At 36.4% G+C, this 22803-nt stretch overlaps 4 protein-coding genes across 6 annotated transcripts; all 4 read left to right on the top strand.

Moving 5' to 3' along the window:
- LOC104763464 lies at positions 2632-5617 on the top strand. The gene is made up of 5 exons (XM_010486830.1): positions 2632-2685; positions 2746-2903; positions 3051-4005; positions 4072-4161; positions 4643-5617. Exons 1-5 carry the CDS (start codon positions 2632-2634, stop codon positions 5615-5617), a joined length of 2232 nt encoding a protein of 743 aa, XP_010485132.1.
- Positions 8035-12965, top strand: LOC104761525. Its single transcript, XM_010484623.2, has 9 exons — positions 8035-8983; positions 9418-9451; positions 9547-9628; positions 9711-9756; positions 9842-9940; positions 10112-10180; positions 10292-10625; positions 10739-10887; positions 10988-12965. Exons 1-9 carry the CDS (start codon positions 8450-8452, stop codon positions 12449-12451), a joined length of 2811 nt encoding a protein of 936 aa, XP_010482925.1. The 5' UTR covers positions 8035-8449; the 3' UTR covers positions 12452-12965.
- On the top strand, positions 13763-15811 carry LOC104761524 (transcription factor MYB26-like). The gene is made up of 3 exons (XM_019240093.1): positions 13763-14222; positions 14301-15468; positions 15558-15811. The coding sequence occupies exons 1-3, from the start codon at positions 13890-13892 to the stop codon at positions 15809-15811; spliced, it is 1755 nt and encodes a 584-aa protein (XP_019095638.1). The 5' UTR covers positions 13763-13889.
- Positions 20218-22789, top strand: LOC104761523. Of its 3 annotated transcripts, XR_002036650.1 has the most exons (8): positions 20218-20407; positions 20495-20599; positions 20707-21103; positions 21177-21282; positions 21386-21458; positions 21557-21639; positions 22258-22298; positions 22520-22789. XR_002036650.1 is itself a non-coding variant. In XM_010484621.2 (7 exons), the coding sequence occupies exons 3-7, from the start codon at positions 20854-20856 to the stop codon at positions 22626-22628; spliced, it is 561 nt and encodes a 186-aa protein (XP_010482923.1). In that variant the 5' UTR covers positions 20218-20407; positions 20495-20599; positions 20707-20853; the 3' UTR covers positions 22629-22789. The 3 variants fall into 3 exon arrangements, 1 of the variants encoding a protein (XP_010482923.1); XR_763211.2 differs by lacking the exon at positions 21386-21458; XM_010484621.2 differs by lacking the exon at positions 21386-21458 and having other exon boundaries at positions 21191-21282; positions 21557-21625.

The following is a 22803-nucleotide window of genomic DNA, read 5'->3' as shown; positions in this document are numbered from 1 at the left end:
AAATCCAAATGCTCACATTAGCGTTAACGAACATTATCTTCCAATCAAAATATTGTTTTGGTTTGAGATTATAAGTGAAACTTATTAGACTTAGACATGCATTATATGATTCTAACACATTTATTTAATCTCATTGTAATATACATAACTACATACTAATACAAAGAGTTTAAGTCAAAACAAACAATGTGTTCGTTCATATCAGTTTTTGTTGATAATGAAGTAATAAATAAAGTGTTGTTGAAAGGTCAGCAGAACTCAGGAGAGTAACGCATAATAATGTTCTGATGATTGTGGGACCCGTTAGTGTTATCTTCTTCTTCTTCTTCTAAATCGTCTGATTCTCTCGATGTTGATGTAATTTGGACGGTTCAGATATAATTCAAGTTAAACAAAAATGGTTTCTTTTATTATTACGTGTGAGAGCATCTCAAATGATGTTCTAATTTTTCCTTTATAATAGAGATCATGCATAATAACAAAAATTAAAATATTTAAAAATTAAGTTGCATTTATTTGTTTTAATATATATTCACTTTTATCATTGGTTATAACCCAAATCCTATGCACCTCCATTATTGTTATTAGTTAAAACAAAATGAGATAATTTTATCAAAATTTGATTAGAAAGATTTGTTAAAAGATTTTTTTGAACCTACACTCTTTGAATAAAAAAATATTAAAAATAGTCGATTTCTAAGTTATAGAATTACAAAAAGTCGAAACTTCATATCTACTAATTATATTACTTTCATATTTCTTAAATAAACTAAATAAAAAATGGCTACAACAATTAGAAAACTATACACGGAAAAAAATCTTCTTATCCTTTGACTTCCATTTATTTTATTCAATCTCATAGGAGTAACTGAATTAAAACTTGTTTTTGGAACTGATGATTCCAAGAATCATAGGCAATCAAAAATAAAAATTATAATAAAAAGAATTATTATGATTTCCACAATCTTTATTAGTTCCAATGTTTATTAGTTCCTCGACAGATGATTTGTATAACTGAACAATACATATATGATTTGTAAGCATTTAAATGGAATTTTTTTAGTAAGGCCACTCGCCAACCCAGTTACCGGGAGGATCGTAGTTGCAAGTGATGAAGGTTTGACCATTCTTACATCTCACTTTTGCACATCCCTACTTCTCCGTGTTTCTCCACACAACCTGAGTATAGTGGCCACATTGTTTGTCCCAAACACGTGTTGAAATTTAATCGTAGTCAAATTGTTCGCCCACCCACATGTCAACCGCTGCAATGCTTGTCATGCCATTCTCTCATCACTACGTTAAAATGTTAGTATTGAAAATCAGAAAATATGACAATTATAACAACAATATAAATATAGAGAAAACCAAATAGTATGCAAAGTCACGTTTCATCCTTAAGCCAAAGGTGTATTTTATGTTTTCAATAAGTTGTGTGTTATGTATTTAGTGATGATAATTCTCGTTTAGGTGTAAGATATATTCATAGGGTGTTTTCTTCTCCAAGGTAATAATAATCCAGTTAGCAACTAATTAGGGTGAAAAATTTGTGTAATTAGTTTTATTAAGGAATATGTTAAAAATTACGCATTATTACTTTGATTAGGGAGAATTATTTTAAGTTTAGGAAATGTTATATTTATATGATTAATTATCAAATTAGTATTTAATGTAAATAATAGTAGTTCCGATTTTTTTGGAAAGTTGCAATTATGGGAGAATAATTGTTTATAAAAATGGGAAACCCTATCATAATTTAAGAAATAGTAAATTATAAATTAAAAAAAATAATATTAATGGCATGATTGTAAATAAGTTCCAACTCTAGGATTTATTTGTTAAATGTCTCCAAAAATGTATATATAGATAGTAGTAATATACTAATCAAATATGGCAAAGTCAACCATATTTATTTATTTGTTGACTCAATTTTTCGCATTTTAATTATTTGAGAATAATTTTAATTCATTGCGAAAGTATAGTCATTATTTTTTTTTTTAAGAGTGTCCATATTAGAGAAAAATTACTTCAAACCATATTTGTAGAGAGTTTTGAATCTCTCTCGCGTATTATATGTGGCGCGTTCACAAGTAAGTTTTGTCTTAAAACATATGATGACATGCATGGTCGAGTCACAAACATTATATTTGAAATGTGACCACAATGACAAATAACAAACACTCTGCTAAGAATCTAAAACTTTTAAATAATCTTTTCATGATATAACATTGGATCCAATAAAAATACAGTAGAAAGTTTTGAAAGTTGGGAAAACGATATCAAACAAGTTGAAAAGATATAAAGTTGGTAATACATAAATTGACAATAGTACTATTCGGCCGTATATATGTGTATTATCTTATTCTAGATATCTTGTGCTAGAATAGGCAATTGTATTTAAGTTTATTTGAGGTAGAAGCTATTGAATCTTGTATAAATAGAAGAGTTGTAATCGGTTTCTGATCAATAGGAAAGAAAGAGATTTTTCTTCTACCTAGCCCCTTCATGTTTTACATGGTATTAGAGCAAAAAGCCTGATATTTTTTATTCTTATAGCTTTCTTATTCATCTTTACGTTTTATAATTTTCTTCTTCGTCTTAATAAGGTTTTTAATTAAGATCTAAAACACCATGTCGAGTGAAGACAAGAAAGCGATCGTAGCAAAGGGTTCCGATTCAAAGGAGGTTTCCCCCTACACCTTGACCTCCAGAGATAACCTTGGGTAGATGATTTCGTCTGTTCAGTTGACAGAAGAGAATTATGCAGAGTGGGCAACGGAGATGCTCAACGCCCTTAAAGCCAAAAGAAAGACTGGTTTTCTGGATGGATCCATCATAAAACCAACGACAACAGGGTTAGAGATGGAGTCGTGGACGAGTGTCAACTCGATGGTTGTCGGATGGTTGAGAACTTCGATCACACCCTGAGTGCGTTCCACGGTCTCGTTTGTCTCTGATGCAGCAGAGTTGTTGGAGAATTTAAAGGAGCGATTCTCTGTTGGTAACAAGGTTCATATACATTAAATAGTATGTCAGTTGGCATCTTGTAGTCAAGAAGGTCAATCCGTAATTGATTATTACATACTCCTCGTTGTATTGTGGGATGAACTGCAAGGTTATCGTCCGATTCCCCTTTGTACCTGCAGAGCAGCTACACAAATTGCAAAAGAGAGAGAAGATGAGAAAGTTCATCAGTTTGTCATGGGACTTAATGAGTCTCAATTTAGAAACGTGATTTGCCAAATCATTGATGCAGAGCTGATGCCAGACTTGGCACAAGCTTATGCCAAAGTGATAAGAGAAGAACATAGACTTTCAGCGAGCAAGAGAAGAGAACAACAACATGAAGCTGTCGGTTTCACGACAAGGTCCGTTCCGCAAGCTGAGTCTCCTGTTGCGTTTAATGGTCATGAAACAAGTGAGGCATCTATTTATGCAACAAGATCTGTTTCTGCAAAATTCAACCAAATCAATAACAGGAACAGAGAACGGAGCTTTTGCTCACATTGTGGGCGATCAGGTCATGAGAAGGACTACTGTTGGGAGTTAATTGGATACCCAGAATGGTGGAACGAACGGTCCGGAAGAGGCGAAGGTTGTGGTTTAGGACGTGGAGGTCGAAGTTCGAGCTTCCAAGCAGCAGGTCGTGGTCGTGGTTATGCGACGGTTACTCACGCCACCAGTCCTCATGCATCCGCGTATCCGTCTCTCACCCCTGAACAATGGAAAGCACTAGAACAATTGGCGAAGGAGAAACGGTTCAACATGTCTGATAAACTCTCTGGTAAGATTAATGAGGATATCATTCTTGATACAGGGGCCTTACACCATATGACGGGAAATCTTGCGTTGTTAACAAACGTTGGGTCCATGTCACCGTGTAAGATCGGATTCGCCGATGGAAGTACAACAATGTCGAGTAGCATGGGTGTGATTCACGTTTCAGATGATATAACACTTGAAAATGTGTTATATGTTCCAACCCTTGATTGCACACTTATATCCGTTTCTAAGCTACTTAAACAAAGCAAATGTGTTGCGATGTTCACCGATAGTTTTTGTGTTTTGCAGGACCGTTTTTTGAGGATGCTGATTGGAAGAGGTGAAGAGCGTGATGGGGTTTACTATCTTAAAGACAAGGATGTTGTGCGGGTTAACAAGGTTGAGTTGCAGCGTGATTCGACTTTGTGGCATCGAAGACTTGGACATCCGTCTTCTCTAATTATTTCTAGTTTACCTATGTTTTCTGATTCTAAAAACTCAGCTAGCTCCACTCCTTGTGATGTGTGTTTTAAGGCTAAGCAGACAAGAGAAATATTTTATGATAGTAGCAATAAAGCAATGGATTGTTTTTCACTAATACATGTTGATGTTTGGGGTCCTTATCGCATTCCTGCTTGCTGTGGAGCGGTCTATTTTGACAATTGTGGATAATTTTTCTAGAGCAATGTGGACATACCTCTTACTTGAAAAGTCCGAAGTTCGGAAAGTTTTGCAGAATTTTTGTGTCTACACGAAGAAATAGTTTGGTAAAGATGTTCGTATGGTCCGTAGCAACAATGGTACCGAGTTTATGTGTCTCTCTAATTATTTTCGAGAGAATTGGATTATACATCAAACTTCTTGTGTTGATACTCCACAGCAAAATGGACGTGTGGAAAGGAAACACCGTCACATTTTAAACGTTGCCTGGTCTTTGCTTTTTCAAGCAAGTTTACCAATCATTTTTTGGGGAGAAGCGATTTTAACGGCAGCCTACCTCATCAACCGAACTCCCACCAAAGTTCTTCATGGGAAAACACCATACGAGTTGTTATTCAACAAGAAACCGTCTTGTGATGAGTTGAAAGTTTTTGGTTCCGCTTGTTCTACACATAGGAAAATGCGTGACAAAGATAAATTTGGTCCTAGAAGTCGTTCATGTATTTTTGTGGGTTATCCTTTTGGAAAGAAGGGTTGGAAGGTGTATGACCTTGAAGATAATGAATTTTTAGTTTCTCGGGATGTTGTTTTTCACGAGGATGTTTTCCCGTATGCCACCAATCATATGTTGCTTGAAGAAGACACGTTAACTGGTCCAACTCGTGTAGATGATGATTGGGTTCTTACACCGGAATCCACCTCTATATTAAGGGGAAGTCCTGATGATGACTCTCCATCTGATCCTCCCGTAGAAAATACAACACCGTCGGTTGCCGGTGAAAATATAACACCGTTGGTTGCCAGTGAAAATACAACACCGTCAGTTGTGGAAGAAAATGTTGACACGGAACCATCTTCTCCTGTGATCGTGAAGGAAGAGGAGTCTCCAATTGTCGATTTACACACATCAGCGGAACCACCAGAAGAGTTAGACGTAGGTAAACGTATGAAGTATCCCTCTATTCGGTTACATGGTTATGTTACTTACAATGCTCGTTGTTTAGAAGACTCCCATCACGCTCCATCCGACTCCGATATGGCTTCCTCGACACCGGTCCAAGGTAAAACACCGTACCCTCTCACAAATTATATTTCTGATGATAATTTCTTTCCTGCTCATCAAGTGTTTTTAGCTGCGCTTGTTGAGGCTATTGAGCCGACTTCTTACAAACAAGCTATTCAAGACCCACAATAGACTAACGCCATGGGAACAAAGGTTGATGCTCTTGAAGAACTTGATTTTTGGGATGTCACCGACCTTCCACCAGACAAAGTGGCTATTGACAACAAATGGGTTTATAAAATCAAATTTCATGCAGATGGCTCTATTGAAAGGTACAAAGCACGCTTAGTTGCTTGTGGTAATCGTCAGATTGAGGGGGAGGACTATAATGAAACTTTTGCCCTTGTCGTTAAAATATCCACTGTGTGTGGTCTATTGCGTATTATTGCTGCAAAGAATTGGGAAGCTCACCAAATGGATGTGCATAATGCTTTTCTCCATGGTGACCTAGAAGAAGAGGTTTACATGAAATTACCTGTTGGTTTCCGTCATTCTAATCCCAACAAGGTGTGTTGACTCAAGAAATCGTTATATGGGCTTAAGCAAGCTTCTCGTTGTTGGTTTGATAAGCTTACCTCGACATTGACACAGTTTAGTTTTGTTCACTCTTATGCCGACTATTCTCTGTTTACTTACTCGCGTGCTGATGTTGAACTCCGGGTTCTAGTATACGTTGATGATTTGCTTATTTGTGGGAATAATACACGCATGTTACAAAGTTTTAAGGATTACTTGGGCAAATGTTGTCACATGAAATATTTGGGTCCAAATACTTCCTTGGTATTGAAATTGCCCGAAGTTCTGAGGGTATGTATCTTTCTCAGAGAAAATATGCTCTAGACATCATTGGTGAAACTGGTCTTCTTGGATCGCACCCGACCGACCAGTACACCGATGGAACAGAATCACAAGTTGGGTTTAAGTAAGAGTGCTTTCATGCCTAATCCTGAGGCTTATCAGCGTTTAGTTGGCCGACTCATCTATCTACTTACTACACGACCGAAGTTGGATTATGCTGTTCATATTCTTTCTCAATTTTTGAAGTCTCCGCGTATGGATCACTAGGATGCAGCCTTACATGTTGTTCGATACTTGAAGAGTGCTCCAGGTCGGGGTATTTTGTTGAGTTCTAAGTCTGATTTGACTCTTACAGCTTATTGTGATGCAGACTTCTCGACTTGTCCTCTTACACGATGTTCTCTCAGTGGTTATGTTATGTGTTTAGGCGGATCCCCCATATCGTGGAAAACAAAGAAGCAGAAAACTGTCTCGCAATCTTCCGCTGAAGCTGAATATAGGTCAATGCGTAATGCTTTGAATGAGGTTTTGTGGCTCAAACAACTTTTGGGCGATTTAGGATGTCCTCAGTCAACTTCTATACGCCTTTTTGTGATAGCCAAGCCGCCATTCACATTTCTAATAATCCCGTTTTCCATGAACGTACCAAACATATCGAACGGGATTGTCATTTTGTTCGTGATGCTGTTCAAGATGGTGTATTGACGATGGTTCACATTCGTACAGAAGAACATTCAGCTGATATACTTACCAAGACATTGGGGACTGCTTCGTTTCAACGGTTAACGTCCAAGTTGGGCATTTGTGACTTGCATGCACCAACTTGAGGGAGAGTATTGGGCTGTATATTCTGCGTATATTGTGTATTACCTTATTCTAGATATCTTGTACTAGAATAGGCAATTGTATTTAGGTTTACTTGAAATAGAAGCTATTGAGTCTTGTATAAATAGAAGAGTTGTAATCGGTTTCTGATCAATAATAAGGGGAGACAGTTTTCTTCTACCTAGCCCCTTCCTGTTTTACAAGTACTTTCCTATCGTTTTTTTTTAAATTTTTCGCTTGAACTTACCATTGTATCCATTGGTCACAATAGCAATGGTGTATTTGACGTATTGCAACGAGAAGAAGTATACCAATTACGCCCATAATACTTAAATTCAAATTGACCTCAAGTGACAATCATGTATTATTAGATTGAGCAAAACTCCATCATAGATTCAAATTTAATCAAATTTTCCTACCAATTGAGCAGCTTGTATATGAACCTGTCATGCATATTTGGAGAATATATTTCTAGTATAAGTGGTTAGGCTGTGTACGTTTTGTCAAAAAGGATGGGACAAAAAAAGGTGACACTTTTGAAATATAGGCGCCGTGTCATATTTTTGTTCGCAAAATTCTCAATCACTCCCAAGTTGCACATTCTCCTCTTAATTAGCTTTTTATTTTTTCTTCTTTTCTCTTAACCTTTAAATTTTCATCCTTTCTTTCACTAAAAAAATATAAGATTTCACAAAAAGTCCATCACTAGTTAATTTATCTCATCATAATCTAAGATTAATAATATTTTTTCTATATGTGTATTGTGGTAAAAAAAAATACTTTTTCCGGAACAGCAATTAAAAGAGGATAGTCAGAAACAATAATGAAAAATTCAAAATGTTGTACTTCCAACATAGTAATAATGTTTCAATTCAAAACGTGTTTATCCATTTTTGGTACGTTCATAACGCAAAAATCCATAGACCTCTACTCGTTCTACTAGTTAAACTTCTGATTAATGAATAACTACACTTTAAAGGAAACAAAAAGTGCTTATTAGTGTTAAAGCGCGTTAGTAAACGTGTCCAAAGCATCAAATAAGAAATTGATGACGTGGAAAATAAAATTAATAAAAAACTAGTAGCCGGGCAACGGGTAGTAGCCAACGTCGTCTACTGACGCCGTTTACTTCACGCAGTTTTTTTGAACGCATCAGGTTTATCCGAACCTGAGGTTCAGACTTAGGCTCGGTTGACCCAACGTTACTTCATTTTCTTCCTTTCTCTCTCCTACCCGGAAAAAAAAAAAGAAAGTTGGAGAGAGAGAGAGAGAGACCTTAGCTGTATAGAGAGAGAGAGAAAGGGGGATTTGGGTGTGCACTGAGTTCAATAGAGAAGAAGGATGAGTCAGATCGCGAGACGGAAGAGGAAAGGTCGTCCGTCGAAGGCGGATCTGGCGGCGCGACGGCGTAGTGGTTCGTCTCCAAGTGAATCGGGATATGAGCTCCGGCGAGGTCAAAGGCTGCGAAATGTGAGGTACAACTTCGATTTCGACGATTACTTCGACGAAGAGGAAGAGGATGATGTTGAAGAGGAGAAGAGGAGGCAGAGGAAGCTGAAGCAAGTCCTTAAGCTGAACCAGAGCCGTGCTAGAGCTGACCCTCCGATTAAGAAGAGTAGAGCGCGTGTGAGTCACGCGTCTGATTATGAAGAAGAGGAGGAAGATGATGATGACGAAGAACCAGAAGAGGAAGAAGAAGATGCGAGTGAGAAGAGGCAAGTGAAGAAGAGGAAAATTAACCGTCACGAGGATGAAGATGAAGATGAGGAAGAAGAAGAAGAAGAAGAAGAAGAAGAAGAAGAAGAAGAGAAGGATTGCGATGTGGAAGAGGTAGAAGAAGAGAGAGATCAAGATGATGAAGAAGAAGATGATAAGGTATGTACGGAAACCCTAGAAATTGATGAGCTTGATTGCAAGAGTTGAGAGATAGGTTTCACACTCTCTGTCTCTCTGTGTGTGTGGTAGTTGCTTGCAATGAGAGTGTTGTATGTTGGGGAGAGATACTTAAGCTGTCGGGGTCAACTGTCCCAAAAAAAAAAAAAAAAAACTAACTGATGCTGTCTCACTCCTCTTCTTCTCTCTCTTCCCACAGAATCTGATCACGCTTCCCACCTTTCTCTCTCCATTACCCATTATCTTTCTCTTTCTCTCTCTTAATTGTAGATGCGTTGTTGTTGTTTGTGTCACACTATCTCTGTCAATCACTTCTGTCTTTTTCATTTTGTTTTGCTTGTCTGGTATTGGATTTTGATTCAAAAGACATTTTTGAGGTTTCTGATATGTGGTTACATGTCTGCATTTTTATTCAGGAGAGGAAGAAGAGGAGCGCTTCTGGTATCAGTGGTATGATGCATTTCTATGTTAACTTGGTATTGAGCTTTGATTATCATGAGTTCATGACTTGTCTCATCTCTATCACTTTTGGTGTTTTTGATTAGGGACTCAGTGTGATCACTCTTTAGAAACAACACCTATCCTTGACAAGAAGCCGTTGGAGTTGATCCTTGACAAGCTTCAGAAGTACACAACTTGGAATCCCCTTTTTTTTCTTCTTTTCTTGTTGTCTGTTGTTGTCACATTGTTTAAATTATCTTACTTGTAGGAAAGACATCTATGGTGTGTATGCAGAACCGGTTGATCCTGAAGAGGTAATAGTATTCTCTCTGAGCAATCCGTTTGGCAATTGGAGTTCAAAGTTGTCGTATTTGATATATTTTGTTTTTGTATTTGTAGCTTCCTGATTATCATGATATGATAGAGCACCCCATGGATTTTTCGACAGTGAGGAAGAAGCTTGCCAATGGATCGTATTCTACATTGGAAGAGCTTGAGGTGGGTGATAAGTTTGTTTCTCAAGTTTACATTGAGAGCTTTTACGTGATATTGCTTCAATGCTTCTTTGTAGTGATAACCCTGCTCTAGTGTATTTGCTAGGATTAGGTCTATAGTTCATAGTTTATATCGTTGCTAAGCTGGTTTTGGAACTGTATATTTTGACTGCAGGGCGATGTCTTATTGATTTGCTCAAATGCGATGCAATACAATTCCTCAGATACTGTGTACTATAAACAGGTAATATACCATTTTCATTTTTCCACCAATTTTTTGTTTTTTTTGCATTAGTTTTTACTTCCTGCCTGCCGGGATATTGAGCATCGTTTTATATTGAATCATTACTACTAGGCAAGGACTATTCAGGAAATGGGGAAGAGGAAGTTCGAGAAGGAAAGGATTAAGATTAAACGTGCTGAAAAAGAGCTGAAAACAGATGAAAAGGTGAAACCTGGCAGCTCTGTGAAAAAGCAAGTTAGACAGCCTTTCAGTCGAAATGGTCTAGAGCAGCCCGTTGGTTCTGATTTCTCCTCTGGTGCAAACCTTGCTAGCGGAGGAGCTTCTCAAAACGAGCCTGTTTCAACTCAAACTGGCGGACATGAAAAGCACAGCTGCATGGATGTGCCTTTCGAGGGAACCACATCCTTGGCAGACAGTCTAGAGAAAGCAGAAGACTTATCATCTGGTATGGTTCCTTGTTATTTGATTTTCTAATGCCTCTCTCTCCCACCAAGAAGATATAATCTTTCATTGTTTCTTACAAAAATTTGGGGTTTTCCCTTTCTGCACCTCTTACAGGAAAAGGTCTCTTAGGTAGATGTGGGAGGAAGCTGTCAGTTGTTGAGGAAGACCACCGTGCAACTTATGGAAATTGGGATCAGCAGGACGATGATAGATCTGAGACCATTTTCTCAACATTTGAGAGTGAAATCAAGCAGTTTGTTGCTGTAAGTGATAATCATTATGTCCAAAGTCTCATTCTGCTATTTTCAGTCTCTTTTATTATTAAGTAACCTTCTTGACTAAATCTTTTCCCCGTATCATCAGGTAGGACTTCATGCAGAACATGCATATGGTAGGAGCCTTGCACGTTTTGCTGCTACTCTTGGACCCGTTGCATGGAAAATAGCTTCTCAGCGAATTGAGCAAGCACTACCTGCAGACTTTAAGTTTGGTCGGGGATGGGTTGGAGAATATGAGCCGCTTCCTACACCAGTACTTCTATTTGAGACCTGCACACCTAAAGAACCACCTAAAGAAGCATCTGTGTTTTCAAAACCCAAGTCAAATGCTACTGCAAAGAAGAATGAGTCTTTGTTTAAGACTCCTCTACCTACAAAGGAACAACCGAGTAATAGACCCGTTCGAGATGGCAACCGTCCTTTCCCGTTTCCAACATCCATTGGGGCTGTGTCAGAAGGGATTCCATCTTTTGTTGCTACTCAAGTAGGAAACCTAAAATCTATGAGCCAGCATGAATATCAAAATCCTTCCCGTCTAGATTTTGTCAAGCCTCAAAATAGGATTTCTCAGCAAGTAGAGCTGAATTTACCGCCACCAGCAGAACAAACCAGTTCTGGTTCTTCTTTTGTTTCGGAACACCGAAGCTTTGGAAAATCAGATACAGTGGCATCATACAGGTCTAAAAGTGACATGACCCCAACAGATTCTGAACATTATAAGCATCAGATGACTACTAACGGGATCTTCCCTGGTGGATTTAGTAATGGCAAAGTTTCTCCCAGTGTGAACAATAGAATGTTTGATCTATCTACTGATGCTGCAAATCAAATGAGCCGCACAGCAACAACTTCACAACAACCCATGAGAGAACAGAGTCATGAAAGCCACAGCGAACAAGCACAGTTTATGAGAAACTTCAATGAGAAGGCTCGAACACAGCACAGCCCCACTCATAATCACCCTAAAGCTAATAATATTCCACCTAATGTCTCATCACCACTATCCGCAAGAAGTGAAGATTCAAGCAATGCTTCGGTAGCAGCAGCACGAGCATGGATGTCTATAGGAGCTGGAGGGAATAGTAAACAAACATTTGAAAATCATAGTATTCAGAAAAGCAGCCAGATATCTGCAGAGTCCTTGTATAATCCTTCAAGGGAACACCAACTTCACCAACAAGCTTTTACATCGAGAGACCCCAAAGAGACACAGTTCCATCCTCAAATGAATGGTTTCCCTTTCCAGACATTGGTGCAGCAACAGCCTGTCCACGGGATGATGAACGGAGGATCCCAACAACCATTTCAGAACAACCGACCAATTGTTTTCCCTCAGATGGCTGCTCCAACTTCTGATTTCACAAGATTCCATGTCCAGTCCCCATGGCGAGGAGGCATTACTCCACAAGTCCAGTTAAAGCACAGACAAGAGAATCTCAATCTCCCTCCAGATTTGAACATCGGAGTTCATTCGCCTGATTCTCCTGCAAAACAGTCTTCTGGTGTTCGTGTCGATTCCCAACAGCCTGATTTGGCGCTACAGCTCTAAAAAAAACAGCCATCAAGAAGAAGCCTAACAATTGCAAGGAGAATCTTGAGTACCACTGTCCCAAGCAAATGTTATCGCCACAGCATTTTTGTACTCATCTTTGCATCAGGTGATAAAAGGCTGGATATGTAATTGATCGCTGGGGAAGAAAACGGAAACAAACAAAACCCATAGAGCTGTTTAACCAGGTGAGTCGACATGTGAAACAATATCTTGTACTTAGGCTTCTTTATTTTTTTTGTGATGTGGTTAGTTTTGGTTTGAGGTTCAAGCCGGTTTAGAGTCATCAGTCTAGTGATCAAAGAGTTGAAATTGGAGAATGTTTACTGATATCGACGCCCTGGTTAGCTAACTATTTTCCTAACTTAGATGTTCAGTCAAACCAATCTAGTTCTCGATTCACCTGATTCCATGAAGTCTTTGGTCTTCCTACACTTCTCTATTTGTTATATATATAAATGGATTATTATATTATATGATAATAATATGACCATAGTGAAGGTTGTTTGGCCGAGTCTTGTGTCTAAATTATGGCACACAAGTTGGTACGGTTGAGTCATTTGCTTTGAAAGAAGGAAAGGTCACAACATGTGTGCATGTTATGGATAAATAATCAGTTATGCATTAATGAGGCAAAACCGCAAGAGTATTAATTTAACAACTAAATCTTTCCATTTGGTCGTAATCTCCGGATTCTTGTAAGAATTTGATATACGTATGTATACCTGAATGTTTGGAACGCCGAGTAATAGAATCTGATAATCTTGTGTCAATCTATCCAAACTGACAGTTGTGTAAGGAAAAAAAAGTGTTATTTGAAAGTAGAAAACACTTGACATATCTTGTAAAAATAAGTTGTTTCTACATTTATAAAAATAGCTAATTATGTAAAAAGTAAGTCGTATGATCAAATCCTGATTCGCATGTATTAAAAGAAGACACAGTTGTGGTATGAACATAATGCGCGTTACAAATGTCATTGCCTAAAATAGAAGGTAAGAAAAAGAAAAAGAAAAACATGTGTAAAATACAAGAAAAAACAACCGATCTTGTGAGTTGTCTTAAGAAGACTTGTGTTGTGTCCAGAGAAACAAACACTGTTAATTTCTTTCTGTCTCTCCTCTTTTTTATTTATATCTCTTTTAATTTCTTGTTTCTTCCGTTGTAATTTTTACACCGGAAAATTACCAAAGTTACCTCTCTTCTCTCTGTTTTCTCCCTCTTCGTCCATCATTTGTCACAGTAAAAAGAAAAAAAAAAACAAAACAAAACAGAGACAACAAATATTTTTTTTGATGGCCGAACTTGGGGGGTGAAAAATCACTTTGTGGGTCTCACCTTTCTCAAATCCCCCCAATCATAAGCCATTCCGACGACGATACACACTCTGTTTTTTTTTTGGTTTCTTTCTCTTCTTGAATCGGCAAGGGAAGAAGCTATGATCATGTACGGAGGAGGAGGAGGAGGAGCAGGGAAGGACGGTGGATCCACCAATCACATATCAGACGGAGGAGTGGTATTGAAGAAAGGTCCATGGACGGCGGCTGAAGATGAGATACTTGCTGCGTACGTTAGAGAGAACGGTGAAGGAAACTGGAACGCTGTTCAGAAAAACACAGGTTTGGCTCGTTGCGGCAAAAGCTGCCGTCTTCGATGGGCTAATCACCTCCGTCCTAATCTCAAAAAAGGTTCTTTCACCGGCGATGAAGAACGTCTCATCATTCAGCTTCATGCTCAGCTTGGTAACAAATGGGCTCGCATGGCTGCTCAGGTATATAAACAACTAACCTAACACCTAGTTACTTGCGTTAGACGGAAACTAATCTTTTCACAAATTTGTATAAATTAGTTGCCGGGGAGAACAGACAACGAGATCAAAAACTATTGGAACACGCGTTTGAAACGCCTTCATCGCCAAGGACTTCCTCTTTATCCTCCAGATATTATCCCTAACCATCAACTCCATCCACATCCACATCATCAACAACAACAACATCATCATCAACAACAACAACAGCATAACCATCATCATCAGCAAATGTATTTTCAACCACAATCTTCACAACCAAATACACCATCATCCTCACCTCTTCCATCTCCAACACCACTAAACGCAAACGCAAATTCCCCATCATCCTTCACTTTCCATACACCAACCGCTAATCTCCTCCATCCACTTAGCCCTCACACTCCAAACAGACCGCAAACTCCTTCTCAACTCTGTTCCACACCGCCTCCACCGCTACTTTCCTCTCCTTTATCTTCCCCTCGCAACAACCAATACCCGACTCTTCCTCTCTTCGCCCTCCAACATTCCCAAACCAACAACAACGACACAAATTTCACTTTCCCTAGACCTCCACCTCTCCTTCAACCGCCTTCATCGCTCCTCGCTAAACGATACAAAAATGCTAATACTCCTCTCAATTGCATCAACCGCGTCTCAACCGCACCATTTTCCCCTGTTTCAAGAGAATCCTACACTTCCTTTCTAACATTGCCTTACCCTTCCCCAACCTCTCAAACCGCTACTTACCACAACACTAATAACAATTACTCGTCTTCTCCTTCCTTCTCTTTAAACCCTTCATCTTCTTACCCTACAACAACTTCTTCCCCAAGTTATCTCCACTCCCATTACACTCCTTCTTCCACCTCCTTTCATACCAGCCCGGTTTACTCCATGAAACAAGAGCAGCTCCCTTCAAACCAAATTCCCCAAATAGATGCCTACAATAACATCAACAACTTCACAGACAATGAGAGACAAAATCATAACCTTAACAGTTCTGGTGTTCATAGAAGAAGTAGTAGCTGCAGCCTCTTAGAGGATGTCCTTGAAGAGGCTGAGGTTTTAGCCGCTGAAGGCAGAGATCGTCCCTCGAAACGAAGACAACTCACAGCTTCTCCTCCGAACCACAACAACAACAACAACAATGATAACAACAACAGCGACAATTTCTTCTCGGTTAGTTTCGGACACTATGATTCTTCTGACAACTTATGTTCCTTACAAGGTAAATAAGAACCGCTCAAAACGCTTCAAATCTAAACTACACTTGTCTCCAGGTAAAAAAATTAAAAAATGTTTTTGACTGAAACGCAGATTTGAAACGGCAGGAAGATGAGTCTCTTCAAATGAACACAATGCAAGAAGACATAGCTAAGCTTCTTGATTGGGGAAGTGATAGTGGAGAGATCTCTAACGGACAATCATCTGTTGTCACTGACGAGAATCTTGTTCTTGATGTTCATCAATTCGCTTCACTATTCCCGGCTGATTCTACAGCCGTGGTAACCGCAACAAACGACCATCACAACAACAACAATAATAATAATTGCTCCTGGGGATTAAGCTAGAAAAAAAGTCTGAAAAGAATCTACGTACGGACCAAGATCAAGAACTAACAAAGAACAGAGTTTTTTGATCTTTGATTGTATATGAATTTATTTATTTATTTTTACTTATATTTGTTGCAAATCTTTGGTTAACTATTCAATGCTATTTATATTCTTTTCACTTGATTTTGTGATTATGATACGTTTATGTATTGTTTTTCAAACTCCTACAAAGTCTTCACTACAGATACCTAGACGCAAGTCTTTTAAAGAATCAGTGCCGTTTTACATATTAGATATAAGCGATTTTGCCAATTGCTTCGGCGCCACGAATAAGGCAAGAAGTGTTCTCATCCATCCTCTTCATGACACAAACTTTGTGGGAAACGTATATATAGCCATATTTTTTTTGTAAACCATAATCAATATATTTTAGGAATTTTAATCAACATGGAATTTATTGTCTTCATCCACTCTTTTGAAAAATAAATGTTTCTCATAACGAGATGAACAAGATTTTATTGTGAATAATAACTATATATATTCAACATTTTAAAGAACAAAAAAAAAATAACTAATTTGCGGTCGTATATAAACAATCACACCTATAATTTATATTTATATAGAATTTAATGTAAACTATACTCAATATATATCAAACAATCAAATAAAATAAAATATATATATATCATAATCACAAATCAACAAAAATACAACAAAATATTGCTACGTATTATTTGTGCGTTCTTCACACGCACACGCTTGTTTCGTTTAGTACTGTTAATTACCTCATGCATTTGTGCTTTTTGGTGAAGGGAAATCAACGTTGCTCAGTAGTCATGTTCTTGGGGCTTCTCGGAAGATTAGTTAAGGTGAGTGCACATTAAGCAATAATTTCTCGTGAACGTAAAAGTACGTACGTATGTCTCTTTTGACCAATGATTCGTTCGTATGTTGCGTGCATACAGAGAATCTTCCAGTGGAAATCTACCCGTTGGATTTTAAGACGAACCTCGGCGTGATCCGCTTCAACTGTTGGGATCCTATTGCATCCGATCGTAGTTTACTTTATCTCAAACCCTATGTTTACTTTATTTTCTTTGTGTTATTCTGGTAACATCCATATATATATATATATGTATACATAATTAACCTTTAATTCCCTTTTGTCTTTTCAACTGTAGCATTCATACGCAGTGTGCTATCTTAAGGTTTATCCCTTTTGAAATTCAAAACAAACGATGGTAGAGTCCGTTTAATTTGTTTGCATTATATTGTGTCAGATGATCCTCATGATAGGTTGTTGTAAGGTATTCTCTAACTCAGAGCAGTAGATTCTACAAAAACTTACGTTGTTTATTTTGTTTTGTAAGGAAAACAAAAGCAAGTCCAATGCATATTTTTTAAGCAAATTTTGAGCGTTTCAAAAACTTATACAGTTTTGTTTTTTACACCAATCAAATAATCCTACTATATTAATTAAAAAGTATATCAAAAATTAAGTAGTAATTCTTATCCGTAATTAATTAGAGAAATAAAGTAAAAGTTTGTTTTTGAAACTAAGAATTATTTAAAATAATTGGTTAGTATAAGATATTTTATTTATCTAATATTTAAATTACATTTTAATCTTTAGTGAAAAATAAAAGATTAGTCTTGAAACCATTGACATGGACATGTAATTTTTTACAAAAAAATATTATATTTTTATAGGTACTCCTACTTCAATAGCATAAACGTTTAGAGAGAAGAAAGTCTTTTACATAGGTGAAATCCTTTTTTAAATTTCTTTTATTTATTCGTCATGTATATTTTGGAAGATGTGTGTTGGGGATCATGATGAGTGAACTTATACTGAGTTATAAGGCTTCTTGATGGATGTGATACATATCTCTATTCGCCTTAGGATCTGATCGATATTATGAGACCATTGAAAATAAAAATAGTTAACAAGACATCAAATGATGTAAACCATTATTGCTATGGTCTATCCCACGAGACTGGCATGAAGTATGTGATGAATAACGATATTCCGAGAGAAGTGTGGATAGACCATTCATAAGGTGTTCTATGAATGAACCAAATCTGTACCGTGACACATCTACTTGTGTTTACATCAAAGGTTAAAAACCATTTATTCCATGGATAAAACGTTTAAAATTCTCAAGACATCTTCCCAATTGGTGACGCTTTAGCTATTTTTCAACCGGAGTATGACTTTACATCAAAGATAAGTAAGTCAATACTTAAGTTTCCAGTATTTGTTGGTTGTTTTTTATACAACAGTTCAAGTATTTGTTTTTGTTTTGTAAGGAGGAGGAAGACAAGCTCAAGAAGAGGGATGAGGAATACAAGCGAAAGAAGAGGGATGAGGAAGACAAGCGAAAGCAGAAGTATGGATGAAGAGCACACAAGAAAGAAGACAAAGATGTAAGTTTCCTACAGTTTTAGTCTTTGTGTGCGAATGAACAAAGTATGAGTATTGATTGATTGGTCTTATACTTGCAGCTAGCAATGGTGATGTGATGAATTAGCATTTTGCCCCACTTAGGAACCAAAAAACTTATTGATTTTGCTTAATTTTGTTTGCGTGAGTTTCTTGCCTATTGTGTTGTATTGTTCAAACACAAATGATCTCGTTGTCTTCAATTTACCATTTCAAAGACAGTAACAATTTTTAAGAGCTTGACAGTTTCGGTTTCAATGCACCCACAAAAGGCTTTGTCAATAAAGAGATAAACACAATGGTCAATAAAGAAACAGAAACAGACTTTTGATAGTGGAGGGCCAATAGGAAAACATGAATATCAGAGAATAGCTGATGCTTCACTGAATTTGAATATCAAATTCACAACATACAGTAACAGATGGTGCTACATCATAAAAAACTCTTGCAAGTGTCTCTTTAACCAAATGTGGGAGATATAGATGTTTAGTGTCTAGAAGTGGAAGTAATACTATGGATCCTAAGATATCAATCAATGAAAATTGCATTGTTGCTTAAAAGGGTGATTGTAATCAACGTGTCTCTTCCACAATAGTTTGTACTCCGTTTCATGGATTTAGTAAAACAGGAGAATACACAGTGAGAGTACTTATGTAACAAGACAGCACGACAGAATCTTAATAAAAGATACAAAAACAAATACTATTAATTATTAAAGTCTAATTAAGCAGAAGAAAACATAGCACTCAGAGGTAAAAATAACACAAACAGCTAAACACACTCTCTACGCAACTCTCGTTTAGTCTTTAAGTTTTCACTGAAGCGAAGAACAGCTTCTTTCTCTATCACACGAGCATCCACATTGGTGTATGTATCCAAATCCCAGGATGTGCCACGACGTCTCCAGTGCCTCTGTTTACCCGTAAAATGTTAGAAGCCTTGGAGGTAGACTGTCAAGTTTGCAAGACTGAGGTCTCTTGGGACAGACGACACAGGGAATGTTCTTGATCCTATCACCCACCAAATCGACATTATGTTAGGTTGTTCTTTGCAAAGAACTCTCTCCATGATCTGGGGAAGTAAAGCCTGCCAAATAAACAGAGACGGTAGTGTCATGAATCTAAAGATTCTGCTAGAAATGTATAGAACCAAGACATTTCCAAAAACAATACTAAAAAGCTGAATTAGTAGTGCAAGGGCATCTCCATTGGTAGTATACTATTTTGAGGTTTTTAAATTTTTAAGATTATATTATGTACTTTTTTAAAATAAGAACTTGTGAAAGAGTAATTAAAATTTAGCTCCTCCAATGATGAAGCTATTATTGGGATTCTTATTTTTTTTTTTTTTTTAATTTTCAAAATGAAAATATATTAAGTAAAACATAATTAATAAAACACTAGATATTCACCCGCGGTACACCGCGAGGCTATATTTTTCTTAGGGGTTACATAAATTAATTTAATTATTTAATTTTCTATATATGTAACTAATTAGTTTTATATTTTGTAAATTTTATAATTTTAAAAGTCTAATATATTGTATAATTCCTATTGTGTATATCTATTGTTTGACCGCGGTTTAATAATTTAAAATAGCATTATTGTTCATAATAATTATTTTAGTAAACTATTAGTCTATTTTTGTTTCTTTGTATTTGTATTTACAATGTAGTTAAAATATATTTTTAATACTAATAAAAATAATTAGATGAGTCTACCATAATTTGACAACCATAATTTAGGGGGTTTTTCTTTTTATATTTTAATACTTTTGTATTTATAGATATTTACTACCATTAAAATGCTTTTTTTTTTGTTTTATAATTGGATATTTGATTAATTTTAATCTATTAGGTATAAAGATTAGACATTTGTTATAGTTGGGGGCCTTATGGCAATTCTTGTACTTGTTGTCTTATTGATTCCTATTAGTTAAGTATTAATTATTTCTTTTGTCTCCACCGACTAAATCTGATTGTTTGTAGAGAAAAAGAAACATCAATTTTTATTTTCTAAAATCTGAGATATTTGAAGTTCTTTTTCTGATTCTTCCATGTCAACAAAAGAAATAATAGATTAATTTAGAAGGTAATCATGTAGAGAGAAGCATCGATCATTCCCTGTCCATATCGTTTTCATCTCCACGATGCAAGATTGGAATGGTTCCAGGTAAATAAATCTGTTCTTTCTGTTGTTGATTTGTTAAAATTGTTTGAACTCACATATGGTTATACGCCGATTTCTGATCAATTGTAGATAATCGAAATAGGAAACATATTGGGGGAGATTCGTTTATTACAATAAAGTCAGCAGGTGATTCAATCTTATCAGTTGTGGACAGCCATATATGATTTGAGATAGGTATGATGTATTAAGAAGTATGAACCTAAAATCTCTTCCTCTAGCTAAAATTTTGAATCTCTTACTTTTTTCAATCGTAGCTATAGTAATTGGGGTTTTGTTTTCAGGCATCAGAAACTAAACAATGGGAGTTTTCCTTCACTTAGCCTCACTCACAAGGAGGTGGGTGGATTTTCTACACAAATCGCGTGATGGTCAGAGAGATTATCCAACCTTCGTAATTCTTGTATCTGTTGACTTGGTTCTTGAGGGAAATGGGTCAAAGTATTTCAAGTTATATCCTAACGGATCTTGTGCCCCCTTTATCTTTGTCCACAAATAAATACCATTCTGCATCAGATAAAAGTTATGTTTTTTCTTCGGAGGCTGTGAAGATAAATTCAGCTGGTCTTTGTGTTGTTAAAATTCATCTGATCAATTCGTTTCTGTGGGATGATCTACTATTTAAAGTCCTCCTGCAATTTAAGTTGAGGTACCACTGCATAGAGAAGAACAGTAAGAAGGGTAAATCACTCCCTTTCTACAAACAGCTACCCAGCTTTCTGTGAGCTCTTATGGGCGTTTTTTTACTTATAAGGGTTAACGTGTAAGGGCATTCGAGTCAAGATGAGGAACAAACTATTCTCTTCAGTTTATCAACCGTGTTAGATCCTGTAGTCCTATTCTGTATATTACTTTCAGAGGTAATTTTTGTTAAGCATTCTTATATCTCTTGTACTATGTTCCATCTAGGCTTTGGTAATTTGTTAAATTTTTTTATTGTTTTGATGTTGGTTTACTTTGAAGGTTAGTTGATATTCTAAGCAATGACTAATAAAAGTGTCTGATACTGTATATATAGATTCATCAATTAGAAAAGGTAAGATGGTAAGTAGTATAGGAATTTGTTTAAGTTGTAATAACCAACCTTAAAGTATATTGTCATATATATAGCTAATTGTGTTTTTTTACCTTCAGGTTGAAGTGCAGGTGACAAAAGTGCATAAATGTAACAAAGTACTGCTATCAGCACTAAGCGTCTTGAAGGTAATTTGATTAAGGTTGGTATCTATATATGCACTCACTACAATTAGTTTTTAAAATTTTCTGTGTGTTCACTGCATTGAGTTCTACAAATTTAAGTGATTGGCAAACAGTTAAATCTATTGGCTCTCAAACAAAAATTTAATAAATTGTCTCGTGTATTGGTTATGAAAATGGAAGTAAAAGAAGGGTTAAATCTGTGTTTAGAAACTAAATTTAAAAATTACAATAAGCAAAATATTGATTCATATCAGTCCTAACATTCAGTTCTGATATGCTTCCTTCATGGGTCTCGAATCATTGGTCCTATTGATAATGAGACCCCTGCATTTTCTAAAAAATATCACAATTATAAGAAAATTATAGTTCTGAGTCATAATACAATGAAGAAATGAGCATGCTAGTAATATAAGATATGTAAAGTCCTTCTTCACTGATGCATGAATCTTTTTACTCTAAAAGAATGAAAGACATAAGATGCATTAGTAATAGAAAATAATTGTATCTCGTAAATGTGAACATTTATTCTTACCATCGAATCTGACAAAACCAACTCAAGTGTTTCACCAGCATTTTCGGTATGTAGACGTCATGAATGGATGACCTTCACTTGAACCCTCCATGATGTTTTGTAGGGACGAACATCTTTCAAGAAATCAAAGGTAGCAGCCATAATGTGAGTGATGTATAGATATGATTGCTTGTGTATAATCTTCGTTTTAGGTGAGTATTATTTATAGGAAAACCGATTAGGTCGGCCTACACATTTGTTACAATATCAAAAAGATTTGATGAGGCGAGTAAGTAGAGAGATAATTATGTGTTCTGTTTTTTATTGTATCTTTATGGGATATGATATATTCTAAAATTTAATTCTGTTTCGGTTGATTGATTTAGGAGATGTGTAATTGGTGGAAGAAAACATTTGGAAATCAAGCAGTTTAAACACAAATCTCGCATAAGATCCTCGTGGAAGGCAAGGAAAATCTGTGTATTTTCTATTTAATTTTTGAAGATAAACAATTGGGGGGAAAATAATTAAAGGTTATGTAATTTTCGAAAAAGGATGGGCTTGAGCTTGTTAGTTTTGAGTTGTAATCGTGGAACCCAAACTTACATTTGTACTAATATAGACAGTGACAGGATTGTAAATAAGTTGGAACTTGAGGAATTTTTTCATA

The sequence above is a fragment of the Camelina sativa genome, chromosome 18 (genome assembly GCF_000633955.1).
Source record: "Camelina sativa cultivar DH55 chromosome 18, Cs, whole genome shotgun sequence".
Classification (NCBI taxonomy): domain Eukaryota; kingdom Viridiplantae; phylum Streptophyta; class Magnoliopsida; order Brassicales; family Brassicaceae; genus Camelina; species Camelina sativa.
The sequence above is the reverse complement of the archived record's forward strand: the minus strand, read 5'-3'. Positions and strand labels throughout refer to the sequence as shown.